Here is a 12843-nt window from a genome sequence, read left to right on the forward strand (position 1 = left end):
TTAAATCCGTTTTAAGGAGACAAAATGATTAATGACCCAAACTCACACTTTGATTTTATTTTCATGATTTCTGGATACAAACAATCTTTTTTTACAACAGATTGCTTCCTGGTTTAGAAGTTAATTACAGTTGAGTCAACAGCATCTTAAATATTAGTGGAAAAGACTTATGGGATATAATCTGTTTAGTTTATTTTAAATATTTGTGTTTTTGTTTTTATTCTTTAGAATGAAATATGTGAATGATGATTTGGGGAAGGGAGGGGTTGGGTTATCGCTGTGGTACTTCTGACCTTGGTCTTGATAATATGGTCAGACATCCAGCCCAGGAAAGAGCCTGAGAAGAGGAATTTGTTCTGGGGTAAGGACCTCTGTCCCTGTCATTCAAGATCCAGAAAATCTCCCTAGCAGGCCTGTGATTACATCACTTGCCTGCTGGAGTCATTTGATTCATTCAATTCCTTCACTTAAATCTGATTTATTATTTTATTTTTAACCTTTTAGTTTAGGGGTTCTATTTGCCTTATTCTCACATAGGTGAACCAACTTTTTTCTTCTGTTGGAACAGCGAACATCTGCCTGAGCCATAACTACCCTCTTCAGACATGGAAAAGGATTCACCAAATGTATAAGCGGGCTCAAAAGAGAAATTTCATGCACAAGGAGCGTGCATAATGTCAGAAACAAAGCTTCTTTTCCCCTGCCTTCAACCTGGGCAGGGCGAGGAGGGAGGTGGGTTCCTACAACTGCTAGATCTCTCAAATGCCATGGGGAGGGAAAAAAATACAGGTAGGGGTGAGATAGGGGGAGGGTGCTCCTGGATGGGCTCTGAGTCCAGGCAGAAGAGCTGGATTTGACTATACAAATTCTCCAGGAAACAATTTTTATTTTCTGGGAAGAGTCCAAGGTGGTGCCTACCTCCTCTTGTGTAGTGCTTGTTCACAAGGCTTCTCGCATTGTTCTGTGGTTTTGGATAAGCTGCAAACACACATGGCTGGGACTGTGCATGTAGAAACCGGTTCATACTTCATCTGAAGGACCTGATCTCTGGCTTGTCTTCAGCTAAATTAACGTGGGGGATTTTTTTCCCCTTGCCTTTAGCACAGTTCTAAGTGGAAAGAGCACAAACAGACAAATTCTTTGTTGTTTTTATCAAAGCAGTGGGTTCTGGGGGTGCTCCTGCTTCAATCCATTTGTTCCTGTAACTGTCTCATACTTCAATCACTCAAGTGATAGGCTTATGGCAGGAAGGTCAGATCCAGCACTGAGGATTGCTGCCAACCTTTTCTCTTCCAGTTGCAGTGAAAGCACTCAGAAATGGTTGTGAAATAGTTTCATTTCTAAACTGGCAATACTCACAGCATCTAGATTATTTTTTCCCTTTATCTGTGTACGTTGTCTTTAGCTTCTGGCAATGACAGATCAATAAAATTTGCTTTGGCAAAGCATTCATATCCATTGAATTACACAGGTGTGTTTTTTATTTTTTTACGGTGTATCGTGGATGGCCTGGTGGGTGTGGGGTCTCTGATTTTCCCTGTAATACCACAGTGATAGTATACAGGGTGAGCAGAGTAGTCTGGTATCCACACTGTTCACTTCATCATAGTTTTGTGATATGCATCTCAGATTCTATGATATGAATTACAAAGAAGAGTGATGGGTCAGAGCATAACAGCATCAAGGAATGAAGGTGGGAACAACAACCAGGCAGAACTGGAATTTATTTAAAGGAGAGAGCAGAACTCGGGCTGTGGGGAAAATGGAGGAGGAGCCTACCAAGCACTATGGGATAGGAGAAGGATCTGGCTAATTCCAGCGTGCAGGCTTCTTTGTTGGTTTAGACAACGATAGTGCGTGCACTTGCTAGAAATATATAGAAGAAAGAGAAAAAGATAGCTGGAAATAGAAAACATAAGTAATTAGAACAATGAAAGAGGAAAAATGTATATGAACCTGTCCATAAATGAGAGCAGATCACAATACAGGCATCTTGAATGTTGATGAAGTTGTTTATGTGTGCAGTTGAGATGTTTTCCAGTCTGAGTAAAGCATTGCAGACTGACCTCTAATGCTCTGCAGAATAGACTTACACCCAATATTTCCCTTTGATTAGAGTTATAGGTGAGTGCTCAGAGAATTTTCCTTTGTTTCATGCTCCTGTCTCATTTCCGCACATATCGGTAGTGCGGGGTTGCAAATGTGGTTTGTAAATTAAAACTTAACAAAGAAAGGAACGACAACGACCATGATGCTGTAGCAGCATTTGTAAGCGCAGGGGCATTTCTAAGCCACCGCGGCCTTAGCACAGGTTCCCCTTGCTCCTGGGAGGCAGCTGCACGCCTCCGGTCTCCTCGTCATGGGATGCCCGGACTGGGGCACGGCCGGGGCCCGGGGCCCGCCGCCAGCGGGGGCGAGGCACGATCGGGGCCCGCCCCGGGAGCGCCCCCGCGGAAGCGCCGCTGGCGGGCGGGGGCAGCGCGCGGGATGGGCCGGGGCCCGCTCCCCATTGGGTGGATTTGGATCCGCAGCGCCATTGGTCGGAGCGAGCGAGAGCGCGGTGCAGCCAATCGGAAGGCGAGCCGGGCCGCGCGGGGAGGCTATAAAAGGGGCCGGGCGGGGGGCGTAGCGACGCGTGTTGCACGTCAGCTTGGGTGGCGAAGGGGCAGTGTCGGAACCATGTCAGGCCGCGGGAAGCAGGGCGGGAAGGCGCGGGCCAAGGCCAAGTCGCGCTCGTCGCGGGCCGGGCTGCAGTTCCCCGTGGGCCGCGTGCACCGGCTGCTGCGCAAGGGCAACTACGCGGAGCGGGTGGGCGCCGGCGCCCCGGTGTACCTGGCGGCCGTGCTGGAGTACCTGACGGCCGAGATCCTGGAGCTGGCGGGCAACGCGGCCCGCGACAACAAGAAGACGCGCATCATCCCCCGCCACCTGCAGCTGGCCATCCGCAACGACGAGGAGCTCAACAAGCTGCTGGGCAAGGTCACCATCGCGCAGGGCGGGGTGCTGCCCAACATCCAGGCCGTGCTGCTGCCCAAGAAGACCGACAGCCACAAGGCTAAAAGCAAGTAAAAACCCGGGGACTGTTCCCACCTCAAAAGCAACACAAAGGCTCTTTTTAGAGCCACCCACTTCCTCGTAAAAGGAGCTGTAGATCCTGAGAAAAAAAAAAAAAAAAAATCTTTGCTGTTGAAAGGCAGCACAGTATCGATGTGTTCTACACACCGGAGTAGAAAACTCCATCTGATAAAATAACTTAATTGCCCATATATATATAGTAGGAAAAAAGAAATGATTCCCTATCAAAGGAGTCATTTTATTATAGAACAGGTGATAAACATAAGAAGCGGAATGTTAGTACAACAAAAAAGCTTCATCCAGCAAGTCTCCTTTTTCAGTTCAATCCTACGTCAGGTTGAGCTAATTCACTGATGTCAGTCAAAAAAAAAAAAAAAAAAGAAAAAAAAAGTCTGTCAGCCTGTCCCTAACCCCCTCCAAACCACTTACGGATTTAGAGACTTTGTCATTTTTCCCTAACAATAGGCATTCAGAATTATTAATTTTTAATGCAGATTTCTCATTGCTATGTGAGCTACCATGTCCATTTTCTGTCTGAAATCTGAATGAGAACAATTTAAAATCATTGGGAGGCACTTTGAGGTTAAAAGGACTGTTGCCAACTTTTGTTTTGCCTCATACAAAGCGCTGAACATTACAATAAAGATATTGAAACAAACAAAAATCACTGGGCATGGGTCAATAAACACATTTTAATATTTTTCCATTTGAAAACATAAGAAATTATGTGAATCAAAGTGATGCTAAATTTTAGCACCACTGACAGTTACAACAGCAGCAAGAGGTAAAGAACAGCTTATGGGTAGTCTTTGGAAAAACAAAGGGCTGTGGACAATAATGAAAAGAGCATGGGGAATTAAAACAAGCATCTTCTGATAATAAGAAACAAAACGTGTTTATTTTATGGTCTTGATAAAGTGTATGTGAAGACTTTCCCCTCTTGCTAGCAGTCACTCGCTTTAGAACAACAGATGCATCAATTAGATGTTATTAATATGACTTCCAATGTAGGAATCAGTCACTGTATAGTAAAAAATGTAATATTTAGCTATCTGTTGTGGAAGGAGAGGTGTAAAGAACGACTTGAGAAAGTTTTACAGTTTAGAAGAATGGAAAATCATCTGCAGCGCTGTCTCCCTAGATAATGATGACTCAGATTTTCACCAATCAAACTGGATCAAAATAAAAACAATACCGAATTATAAATTGTCAGGGTATGAGTTATAATTGTTAATAACAACAGGCTGTTCGAAATTTTGATGCCACGTACTTTATTAAGAATAAATATTTCTGTAAAGCAGCAATAGGGAACCATGTCTGCATTGTGCACACAGAGCAACACAGTACAAGCTGCAATGCTATAAAAAGTCATCTCCTTCTGGGGCAGAAAAAGTCCTTTAAGAGACTTTAATCTGCTTCTCGCCTCGTTGCATGATGCACTAATTTAATTTATTTTAATTATTTTTAAAGGGGTAAAGGATTTTGGACAAAGAAGCTAATTTCTAATCCATATTCAGTGCTCAAGATGAGCCTGTGTTACTTCCTCCTCTTTGAAATCAATTTGCGATGAAAATATCGATTCAAATCCCTAGTTTTCTGTTCAGATTAAGAGAAGACCCTTTAAAGAATAATAATTAATTACTTTGTAAATTTAGGTGCCCACGACGTAGATTTTATTTGGAAGGAAAAACAAAAGTTTCTGTCTCCCGAGGTCTGTCCAGGTCCAGGACTCAGGGTTTATCGGCTCTTTTTTAACTCACCCTTTGCCTCTTCGAAGGGAAACTTTGCCCAGGGGAACAACAGTCTTTCTTTTCCACGCCGCTGCGAGCTGGGGCGATTCGGTGGCAGAAATTCTCGAAAAAACACGCTTTTTTGACTCCTAAGAAACACAAAATGAGCGGGGAGAAGGGACCTTTCTGCCGTGCAGCGGGGCGGGCTCTGCAACGCACCAATCACCGCGCGGCTCCTCTCTATAAATACGAGGCCACCGACTTGCTCCAGGCCCAGTGGTTTCCCCTGATTCGTGGACGACGGCTGCCACCATGTCGGAGACCGCGCCTGTTGCCGCTCCCGCTGTCTCCGCTCCCGGGGCGAAAGCGGCCGCCAAGAAGCCGAAGAAGGCGGCGGGAGGCTCCAAGGCGCGCAAGCCCGCGGGCCCCAGCGTCACCGAGCTGATCACCAAGGCTGTGGCCGCCTCCAAGGAGCGCAAGGGGCTCTCCCTCGCCGCGCTCAAGAAGGCACTGGCCGCCGGCGGCTACGATGTGGAGAAGAACAACAGCCGCATCAAGCTGGGGCTCAAGAGCCTCGTCGGCAAGGGCACCCTGGTGCAGACCAAGGGCACCGGCGCCTCCGGGTCTTTCAAGCTGAACAAGAAACCAGGCGAGACGAAAGAGAAGGCAACTAAGAAGAAGCCAGCGGCCAAGCCCAAGAAGCCGGCGGCCAAGAAGCCCGCCAGCGCTGCCAAAAAGCCCAAGAAGGCGGCGGCAGTCAAGAAAAGCCCCAAGAAAGCCAAGAAGCCGGCGGCTGCTGCCACTAAGAAGGCAGCCAAGAGCCCCAAGAAGGCTGCTAAGGCTGGCCGCCCCAAAAAGGCAGCAAAGAGCCCGGCTAAGGCAAAGGCGGTGAAGCCCAAAGCTGCCAAGCCTAAGGCAGCTAAGCCTAAGGCGGCCAAAGCCAAGAAGGCAGCGCCCAAAAAGAAGTAAAACGACTGAGAAGAAATTAGTCTACTCATTTAAATAAACCCAAAGGCTCTTTTAAGAGCCACCCACTTATTCCCAGAAAGAGCTGGAGCGCTACGCTAGTCGCAGCGGCAGAAATCTTTCCAGGGCACGGATTGAGGCGCATCGGCTCCAACCTGCACGGCCGATAAGGGCTCCCTCAGAGAGGAAGCGATTCCTGACGTCTAATTCGGGAGCCCCGCGACAGCAGCGCCGCGGCCCCGCCTCCCTCCCGCCCCGCCCCGCCCCGATGGGCGCAGCCGGAGCGCGGCAGCCGCGGGTCCCCCCGGGCGGGGCGCGGCGCGGCCCTTCCCGGGCAGCCCGGGGGAGTTCGAAAGTCCCGCGCTGGGGCGGGATTGGCCCCGCCTGGTCCTGCCCCCCGCCGGCCCCGCCCCGAGCCCCCCCTCCGCGGAGGAGCCGCGGCCCCGCCCCCTGGGGGGAACCCCGGCCGTGTCGCACCGGGGGCGGGCAATGGGGGGTGCGCCACCCCCAGCGCTCCTCGCCCCGTGCGCCCCCGCCTGCCCCCAGCTCTCCCCGAGAACTTTATCCTACAGCGAGCCAGCTGCAGCGCGAGATCGGGCGGTGTCGGTGGTAAAACGAGGGTGATGAAGAATTCCTCCCCCTGTCTAATGGGCTAAGCACAACACCATTAGATAGTAATGAGGGGAGGGGAAACTGAGGAGGGCACGCTGACATATGGAGCGAAAAGGAACGGCTGGAAAACCTGTTTCAGTATGTGCTTCCCACACTATTGTTTGTGACTGAAGTAGGTAAAAAATAGGACTTTTCTTTTAGGGGTGAACATTTGTAGAGTACATAAAGCAAACTGCAGCATCAACTAGGACTTAATTGCAGTAACACTTAGAAGTACAAATCCTTAGAAATTAGAACAATTATCACAGCAATGTAGATGAAGAAGTACTTACCGTCCCCAATAACTGAGTTTGAATAGCTAGCAAAAACTGCATCAGAACTTGCCCAAATCAATAGCATACAACTGCTTCAGCGTATCAAATGTTATTCAGTACGTCTAGTAGAAGCTTAATTCTTGCCTATATTCACAACTTTTCTCTCTTGAAAATGAAATGCCATGATTAATGACACCTGCCATAAGAAATTAAGTACTTCTACAGCTAATCGCACACCTCCTACAGAAACCAGTAATACAGCCCTTTTACTTGAGCAAGTTGGTGGCTCTGAAAAGAGCCTTTGGGTTAAAAACAGGATCCGCGGCACTCTACTTGGAGCTGGTGTACTTGGTGACTGCCTTGGTGCCCTCGGACACAGCATGCTTGGCCAGCTCGCCGGGCAGCAGCAGCCGCACGGCCGTCTGGATCTCCCGCGACGTGATGGTCGAGCGCTTGTTGTAGTGCGCCAGGCGCGACGCCTCGCCGGCGATGCGCTCGAAGATGTCGTTGACGAAGGAGTTCATGATGCCCATGGCCTTGGACGAGATGCCCGTGTCGGGGTGCACCTGCTTCAGCACCTTGTACACGTAGATCGAGTAGCTCTCCTTGCGGCTCTTCTTGCGCTTCTTGTCGCCCTTCTTCTGGGTCTTAGTGACGGCTTTCTTGGAGCCCTTCTTGGGGGCGGGCGCAGACTTGGCCGGCTCAGGCATTACGAACGTCCCCCTGTTCCTACACGGCCCGGAGTGTCGGCCGAGGCGATTTCTCTCCTATTTATAGGGACCCTATGCAAATCACTGGCTCCAGCTATCAGCGCCTCCATTGGATAACGAAGCCTGTGACGTCTCGCCTCGTACGGACGTCTTTGTAATTGGTCCATGGCAAATCCCATGCTGCTATTGGTTAATGATTCAAATCCCTTCAACCAATCACGGTCAGCTCTTTCAATCCCATCGTTCTACGGCAGAGCTCGTCCTCCGTTGCCTGGAAGCGCGCCGCCTGGGGGGACGGCCGGGAACAGCCCCCAGCCGCCCCCAGGGGTCGGTCTGTGCATAGAGAAAGCGTGGTTATCGGTTATCTCCAGGAAAAATAAAATAAAATAAAATAAAATAAAATAAAATAAAATAAAATAAAATAAAATAAAATAAAATAAAATAAAATAAAATAAAATAAAATAAAATAAAATAAAATAAAATAAAATAAAATAAAATATCTGCAAGGCTACTTTTTTTTCCCCCCTTCTTCTTCAAAAAGAAGTATATCTGAAAATATCATTAATAATCTGCATTTGTAACAAGCGTAAATTAAATACAACCAAAAAGGTATAAAGGCTCTGGAATAATATTCATTGTTAGTAATGTTTGAAAGGTGGGGCCCTAACATCATGGTTCATATTTCAGAATGTTAAATGAGATTAAAGCCCTGATTTAATTTGTAATTGAAAGAACGTGGACTTTTTTTTTTTTTTAATCGTAATAAATATTAGAATAATTTGTTTCAAAACCGAAGATATTCCTAGTAATAAAATTGAAACCTGGATTTAAGATTAAGCTTTAAACTCATCGTGAATCAGAAATTCAGCTGCTTTCTTGTTGAGTTGACTTCACTGCCCGAGAGGAAAATAAAGTTGTTTAAACAGACTGAAATTATTCTATGATGTTAAGATTCCCGATTTGATGATATTTGTGCATTATGATAGAGAAATTGTTATGTTTTATAGCAGTACTCTATATATTCAGAAAAGGAGTATTTATGATTTTTAGAATTAAAGTATCACATAGCAACATTATAAATTAAAATTTTAATTAATTCATGAGTAAATTAGTGTTATAAACCACTTTTAAAGAAATTAAGTTATTTTTTTGGTTGGATGGAAATAGGGCTACATAGCCGAATACATAAAAATAATACAATATATATATATATATTCTTTTTGGAACCTTTAAGGGCCATTCAAAGCCTAGATTTCTTGGTATCAGACAAATTGATTTATAGACCTATAAAAGAGACCTGTCTGGCATAGCTAAATGCAGATTAAAAAGGATTAGACTGCTAAAGTCATAACAAATCTAATCTTTCAAGGTTTGTCAGAATAGTGGGAAATATTCTGATGCAGCAATACAACATCCTGTACACCTTACCAGGGTGTTACTGATTTTGCATTTTGCCTTTTACCCTGCTGTACAATATTCTGGATGCACAAAGATTTCCATCCTATGTCCAAAGTAGTGTTGTCTGAAGAGAGGGACCCAGGATGCCAGGGGGTTTGCTGTGCTGAACTTCTAAGCAAGGAGAGAAGCTTCACTCAGTTTCTGTGATGCTCAGACTCTCCGATTTAACACCCATTCCCCCCACCCATGAACTCCCCTCATAAGGAACAAGTGGGCATAAAAATGGTTTGAAAACTACTGAGAACACATTTGTCTAGTAATGGCAGTTCTCTTGTGAACATCTGCAGTGTTCAGATGTCCAGAAGTCCAGACCTCAATGTACCAGTCTGGGGCAGTGTAGCCCTAAGATCTCTGGTTTTGTCTCCACAACACATTTTGTTACAATGCTCTGAAAGAAAAAATTTAGTGTAACATTTCATAAACATTCCATATAACTTCAAAAGGACGCAGCATACCTTAGAACCACATTTAAGAAGTCTATTTTAAAGGATATCGATACTTATGACAGTTATTTTAGATGTTCAGACTGAAATATTAAACGTGTTATATTTTGTATACATTGTCATCTATAGCTGCAAGTTTTCTATTTTTATTAGCTGTTGACTGTCACTATTGTCTAAAGACCTTATAGCTATTTAAAGATGAGAAAATTTCTAGAATATTTCTAGAGCATTTCTGTACTGAAAAAGACATAAAATGACAGAAAAAGATAAAGAGGGAGGGAGAATTTATTCTCCATTTTTTGTGTTGAATAACATGTGAACACTTTAGTTTTCTAAAAATGATTATGATGCAAATCATTAAAATCATGTACTCTTCCCTGTCAGTGCAGTTGCATAACTGCAGTTAGAAAAGATACTGTGCTTTCTGTTCAGAAAGTACAAACATGAAGAAAAAAAGCAAAGGGAACACTTGGCAGTATTATGTGTCGACAGTGTGTAGCTATCGATTTGGAAAGAGTATGAACATGAAAGTGAGCAAAGAGTGACACGTTCTTAAAAGATTTCGAAGCAATGTACATATTTCCATGGGTACATTAACTTCAAACACAAACCTGTTCCTTCACCAGCCCCACAGTCCCATAAAAGCAAACAAGCGCCGTGTTTCATCATACAGAAATGTGGCAAATAAAAGCAAACAACTCTCCGACACACAGGCACACGAGAACGCGAACGCACCCCCGAAACGAAACGTAAGAAGAGGCGACTCTCCCTAGGAAAGGATGAGGTTTCAACCCGAGAGCGCGGGCGCAGCTGCCCCCGGTCCGGGCCCTTTGTGTGAGCGCCGCGAAATGGCGGCGGGGCGCGGGCGGGGAGCGGCGCCGCCATTGGCTGGGATTTGGTGCAGGGCCGCGGCCGCGGGGCCCGGGTCCCCCAGCGGCTGCGGGGAAGGCGAGGCGGGCGCCGGGAGAACGGGCCGGGCCGAGAGGCGGACGGGTCCCGGTCCCCGCCGTGCCCGGGCCGGGCCGAGCTGAGCCGAGCCGAGGCAGCGGCGGCGGGGCCGTCGCCTCCCGGGGCCGCCCCGCGGCGCCCGCCCCCTCTCGGAGGCGCCCCGGGGCGGAGGCGCGGAGGAGAGCCCGCCCCTGCCCTGCCCCGCCGCAGTCCTCAACCAGGTCGGACCGCCGGCAATATAGGGGAGCGCGGGCGGCCGTTCCCGCCACTCGCTGTTGGGGCAGAGCGCGGCGGCACCATGTCCGGTAGAGGCAAGGGCGGGAAGGGGCTCGGCAAGGGGGGCGCCAAGCGGCACCGCAAGGTGCTGCGCGACAACATCCAGGGCATCACCAAGCCGGCCATCCGGCGCCTGGCGCGGCGCGGCGGCGTCAAGCGCATCTCGGGGCTCATCTACGAGGAGACGCGCGGCGTGCTCAAGGTCTTCCTGGAGAACGTGATCCGCGACGCCGTCACCTACACCGAGCACGCCAAGCGCAAGACGGTCACGGCCATGGACGTGGTCTACGCCCTCAAGCGCCAGGGACGCACCCTCTACGGCTTCGGCGGCTAAACTCGTCGTAGGTTAGGACTCGCTTTTACCAAACACAAAGGCTCTTTTCAGAGCCACCCAAGCTTTCAAGAGAAGGGCGTTAATCACTGCTCACACGCGTATTGCTCGTAGTGTCGTGATGTACTTCACTGGGGAGAAAAAGAGGGCGGCTGGGTTCTCCCGTCTTGGTCCGGGATCGCCTCCCCCCTCCCAACACCCCGGTCTTTATGTCTCTTCCCTTCTAAGCGGCAGGAAAGCTTACACTCGAGGTCGGGGGGGGGGGGGGGGGGTGCTGCCCCTGCCGCTCTTGCACTCTCCTGCAAAGAATGCGCGGGGAGCGGCTGGAAGGCTTGACTCGCTCATGCGGTTCGCTGGGCTCGAAGAAAGAATCCCTCGGTTCCAGCTCCGGCCTCTACCATTCTCCCCCAACAGCCGCTTCCCCTCTCCCAACGGTCCGACGTGGGGTGGGGGCGAGGAGGGAAGGGAAACCAGCGGTGCGGGGGACAAGCGCTATTGTGAGAGCCGCGTCTCTGCTACCGCCCTCGGAGCAGCAGCCTCAAGCGGGAGGCTCCTGAAATGGCGGGGCTCTGTTTCCTCCCGTCCGCTCCCTACGCGGGGATTTGGGGAGGGAGGGGGGAGGAATAGCAGCGGCCACCATCGCTCGTGGCGCCCCAGGGACAGGGCAGGAAGGAAGCGGCACGCCCTCAGCGAAACCCGCTTCGCTTATTGCCCTCCTCCCGCTCGCTGCCCGAAAGGCTTCCTGCCGGCTCCCCGGGCTCGTCTCCCGCTGTCCCCCTTCGCCCCCCCCCACCCCCCCCGGCAGTTTGAAATAAAGAACCAAGGAGATCCCCCCCCACCACCACAACACACAAGGGGCGGGGGCCCGAACTAAACACAGCTTGCGGGCCGCATCCCTCCCAGCTCCTTTGTTTCCGACCGTCGCAAAAGAGCCCTTGCACGAATCATCGCGCGCCTGCCGCCGAAACGGAGATTCAACTCTCTCTGGTGGCCGTGTGGTGGCTCTTAAAAGAGCCTTTGGGTTTGGTGGTCGAGGGGCAGCAGCCTCAGGCGCGCTCCCCGCGGATGCGGCGGGCGAGCTGGATGTCCTTGGGCATGATGGTGACGCGCTTGGCGTGGATGGCGCACAGGTTGGTGTCCTCGAAGAGCCCCACCAGGTAGGCCTCGCTCGCCTCCTGCAGCGCCATCACGGCCGAGCTCTGGAAGCGCAGGTCGGTCTTGAAGTCCTGCGCGATCTCGCGCACCAGCCGCTGGAAGGGCAGCTTGCGGATCAGCAGCTCCGTCGACTTCTGGTAGCGGCGGATCTCGCGCAGCGCCACCGTGCCGGGCCGGTAGCGGTGCGGCTTCTTCACGCCGCCCGTGGCCGGCGCGCTCTTGCGGGCCGCCTTGGTGGCCAGCTGCTTGCGGGGCGCCTTCCCGCCCGTCGACTTACGCGCCGTCTGCTTCGTGCGCGCCATCGCTCAGCGTCCGCCTCGGAGCTTGACAAAGCCGCACAAGGCGAGCAGTGAGCTATGGCGCTGCCCGACCCCCTTTTATACCTCTCGCTTCCTCTCCATTGGCTGATGGAAAGCACCGATCTCATTGGGTCATTTTGAAAATCCCGCGTTAACCCCATTGTGTTCTGGATAATCTCTTTAATTGTTAAATCCAAGGCTCGATCTTTTCGGCTTTCGTTCTTCTACAAACATTTCCTTTTAACTATTTCTCTACATTAATGGTCACGTTCAGATTTCAATAATATTCTGATGTTCCCCATTTAACCTTTGGAAGAAGTCTGCTACCGAAGAGCAGTAAATATATCCTCAGAATAAAGCAGAGTGTATTTTTTTTTTACTTATTTTAAGCTATTTTCCTCTATATTAATGTTTCATAAGCCATTAAGCAGATATATACATACTATTTTCCACGTTTAGACGACAGGAAATCAGTGCTTTTTCATTTCTACATTGCAAAACTGAAGTAATAAATATCTTACTGGCT

At 49.3% G+C, this 12843-nt stretch overlaps 5 protein-coding genes across 5 annotated transcripts; 3 read left to right on the forward strand and 2 right to left on the reverse strand.

Moving 5' to 3' along the window:
- Window positions 1–2679: 2679 nt before the first annotated feature.
- Window positions 2680–3348, forward strand: LOC311222185 (histone H2A; the record flags this gene model as incomplete). Its single annotated transcript, XM_084306346.1, has 1 exon — window positions 2680–3348. The coding sequence occupies one exon, from the start codon at window positions 2680–2682 to the stop codon at window positions 3067–3069; it is 390 nt and encodes a 129-aa protein (XP_084162472.1). The 3' UTR covers window positions 3070–3348.
- Window positions 3349–5096: 1748 nt separating this feature from the next.
- Window positions 5097–5908, forward strand: LOC311212926 (histone H1). The gene has a single exon (XM_084292631.1). It carries the CDS (start codon window positions 5118–5120, stop codon window positions 5772–5774), a length of 657 nt encoding a protein of 218 aa, XP_084148757.1. The 5' UTR covers window positions 5097–5117; the 3' UTR covers window positions 5775–5908.
- Window positions 5909–7026: 1118 nt separating this feature from the next.
- Window positions 7027–7407, reverse strand: LOC311222214 (histone H2B 1/2/3/4/6; the record flags this gene model as incomplete). The annotated part of the gene is made up of 1 exon (XM_084306387.1): window positions 7027–7407. The coding sequence occupies one exon, from the start codon at window positions 7405–7407 to the stop codon at window positions 7027–7029; it is 381 nt and encodes a 126-aa protein (XP_084162513.1).
- Window positions 7408–10347: 2940 nt separating this feature from the next.
- LOC311210521 (histone H4) lies at window positions 10348–10961 on the forward strand. The gene has a single exon (XM_084288484.1). It carries the CDS (start codon window positions 10555–10557, stop codon window positions 10864–10866), a length of 312 nt encoding a protein of 103 aa, XP_084144610.1. The 5' UTR covers window positions 10348–10554; the 3' UTR covers window positions 10867–10961.
- A 948-nt stretch (window positions 10962–11909) lies between these two features.
- Window positions 11910–12320, reverse strand: LOC311210466 (histone H3.2; the record flags this gene model as incomplete). Its single annotated transcript, XM_084288402.1, has 1 exon — window positions 11910–12320. The coding sequence occupies one exon, from the start codon at window positions 12318–12320 to the stop codon at window positions 11910–11912; it is 411 nt and encodes a 136-aa protein (XP_084144528.1).
- Window positions 12321–12843: the final 523 nt, after the last annotated feature.

This window comes from Netta rufina (genome assembly GCF_964035555.1).
Source record: "Netta rufina genome assembly, chromosome: 1".
Classification (NCBI taxonomy): domain Eukaryota; kingdom Metazoa; phylum Chordata; class Aves; order Anseriformes; family Anatidae; genus Netta; species Netta rufina.

Coding starts and splice junctions, on each gene's coding strand:
- LOC311210521 (XM_084288484.1), top strand. CDS start 10,555: ATGTCCGGTAGAGGCAAGGGCGGGAAGGGGCTCGGCAAGGGGGGCGCC.
- LOC311212926 (XM_084292631.1), top strand. CDS start 5,118: ATGTCGGAGACCGCGCCTGTTGCCGCTCCCGCTGTCTCCGCTCCCGGG.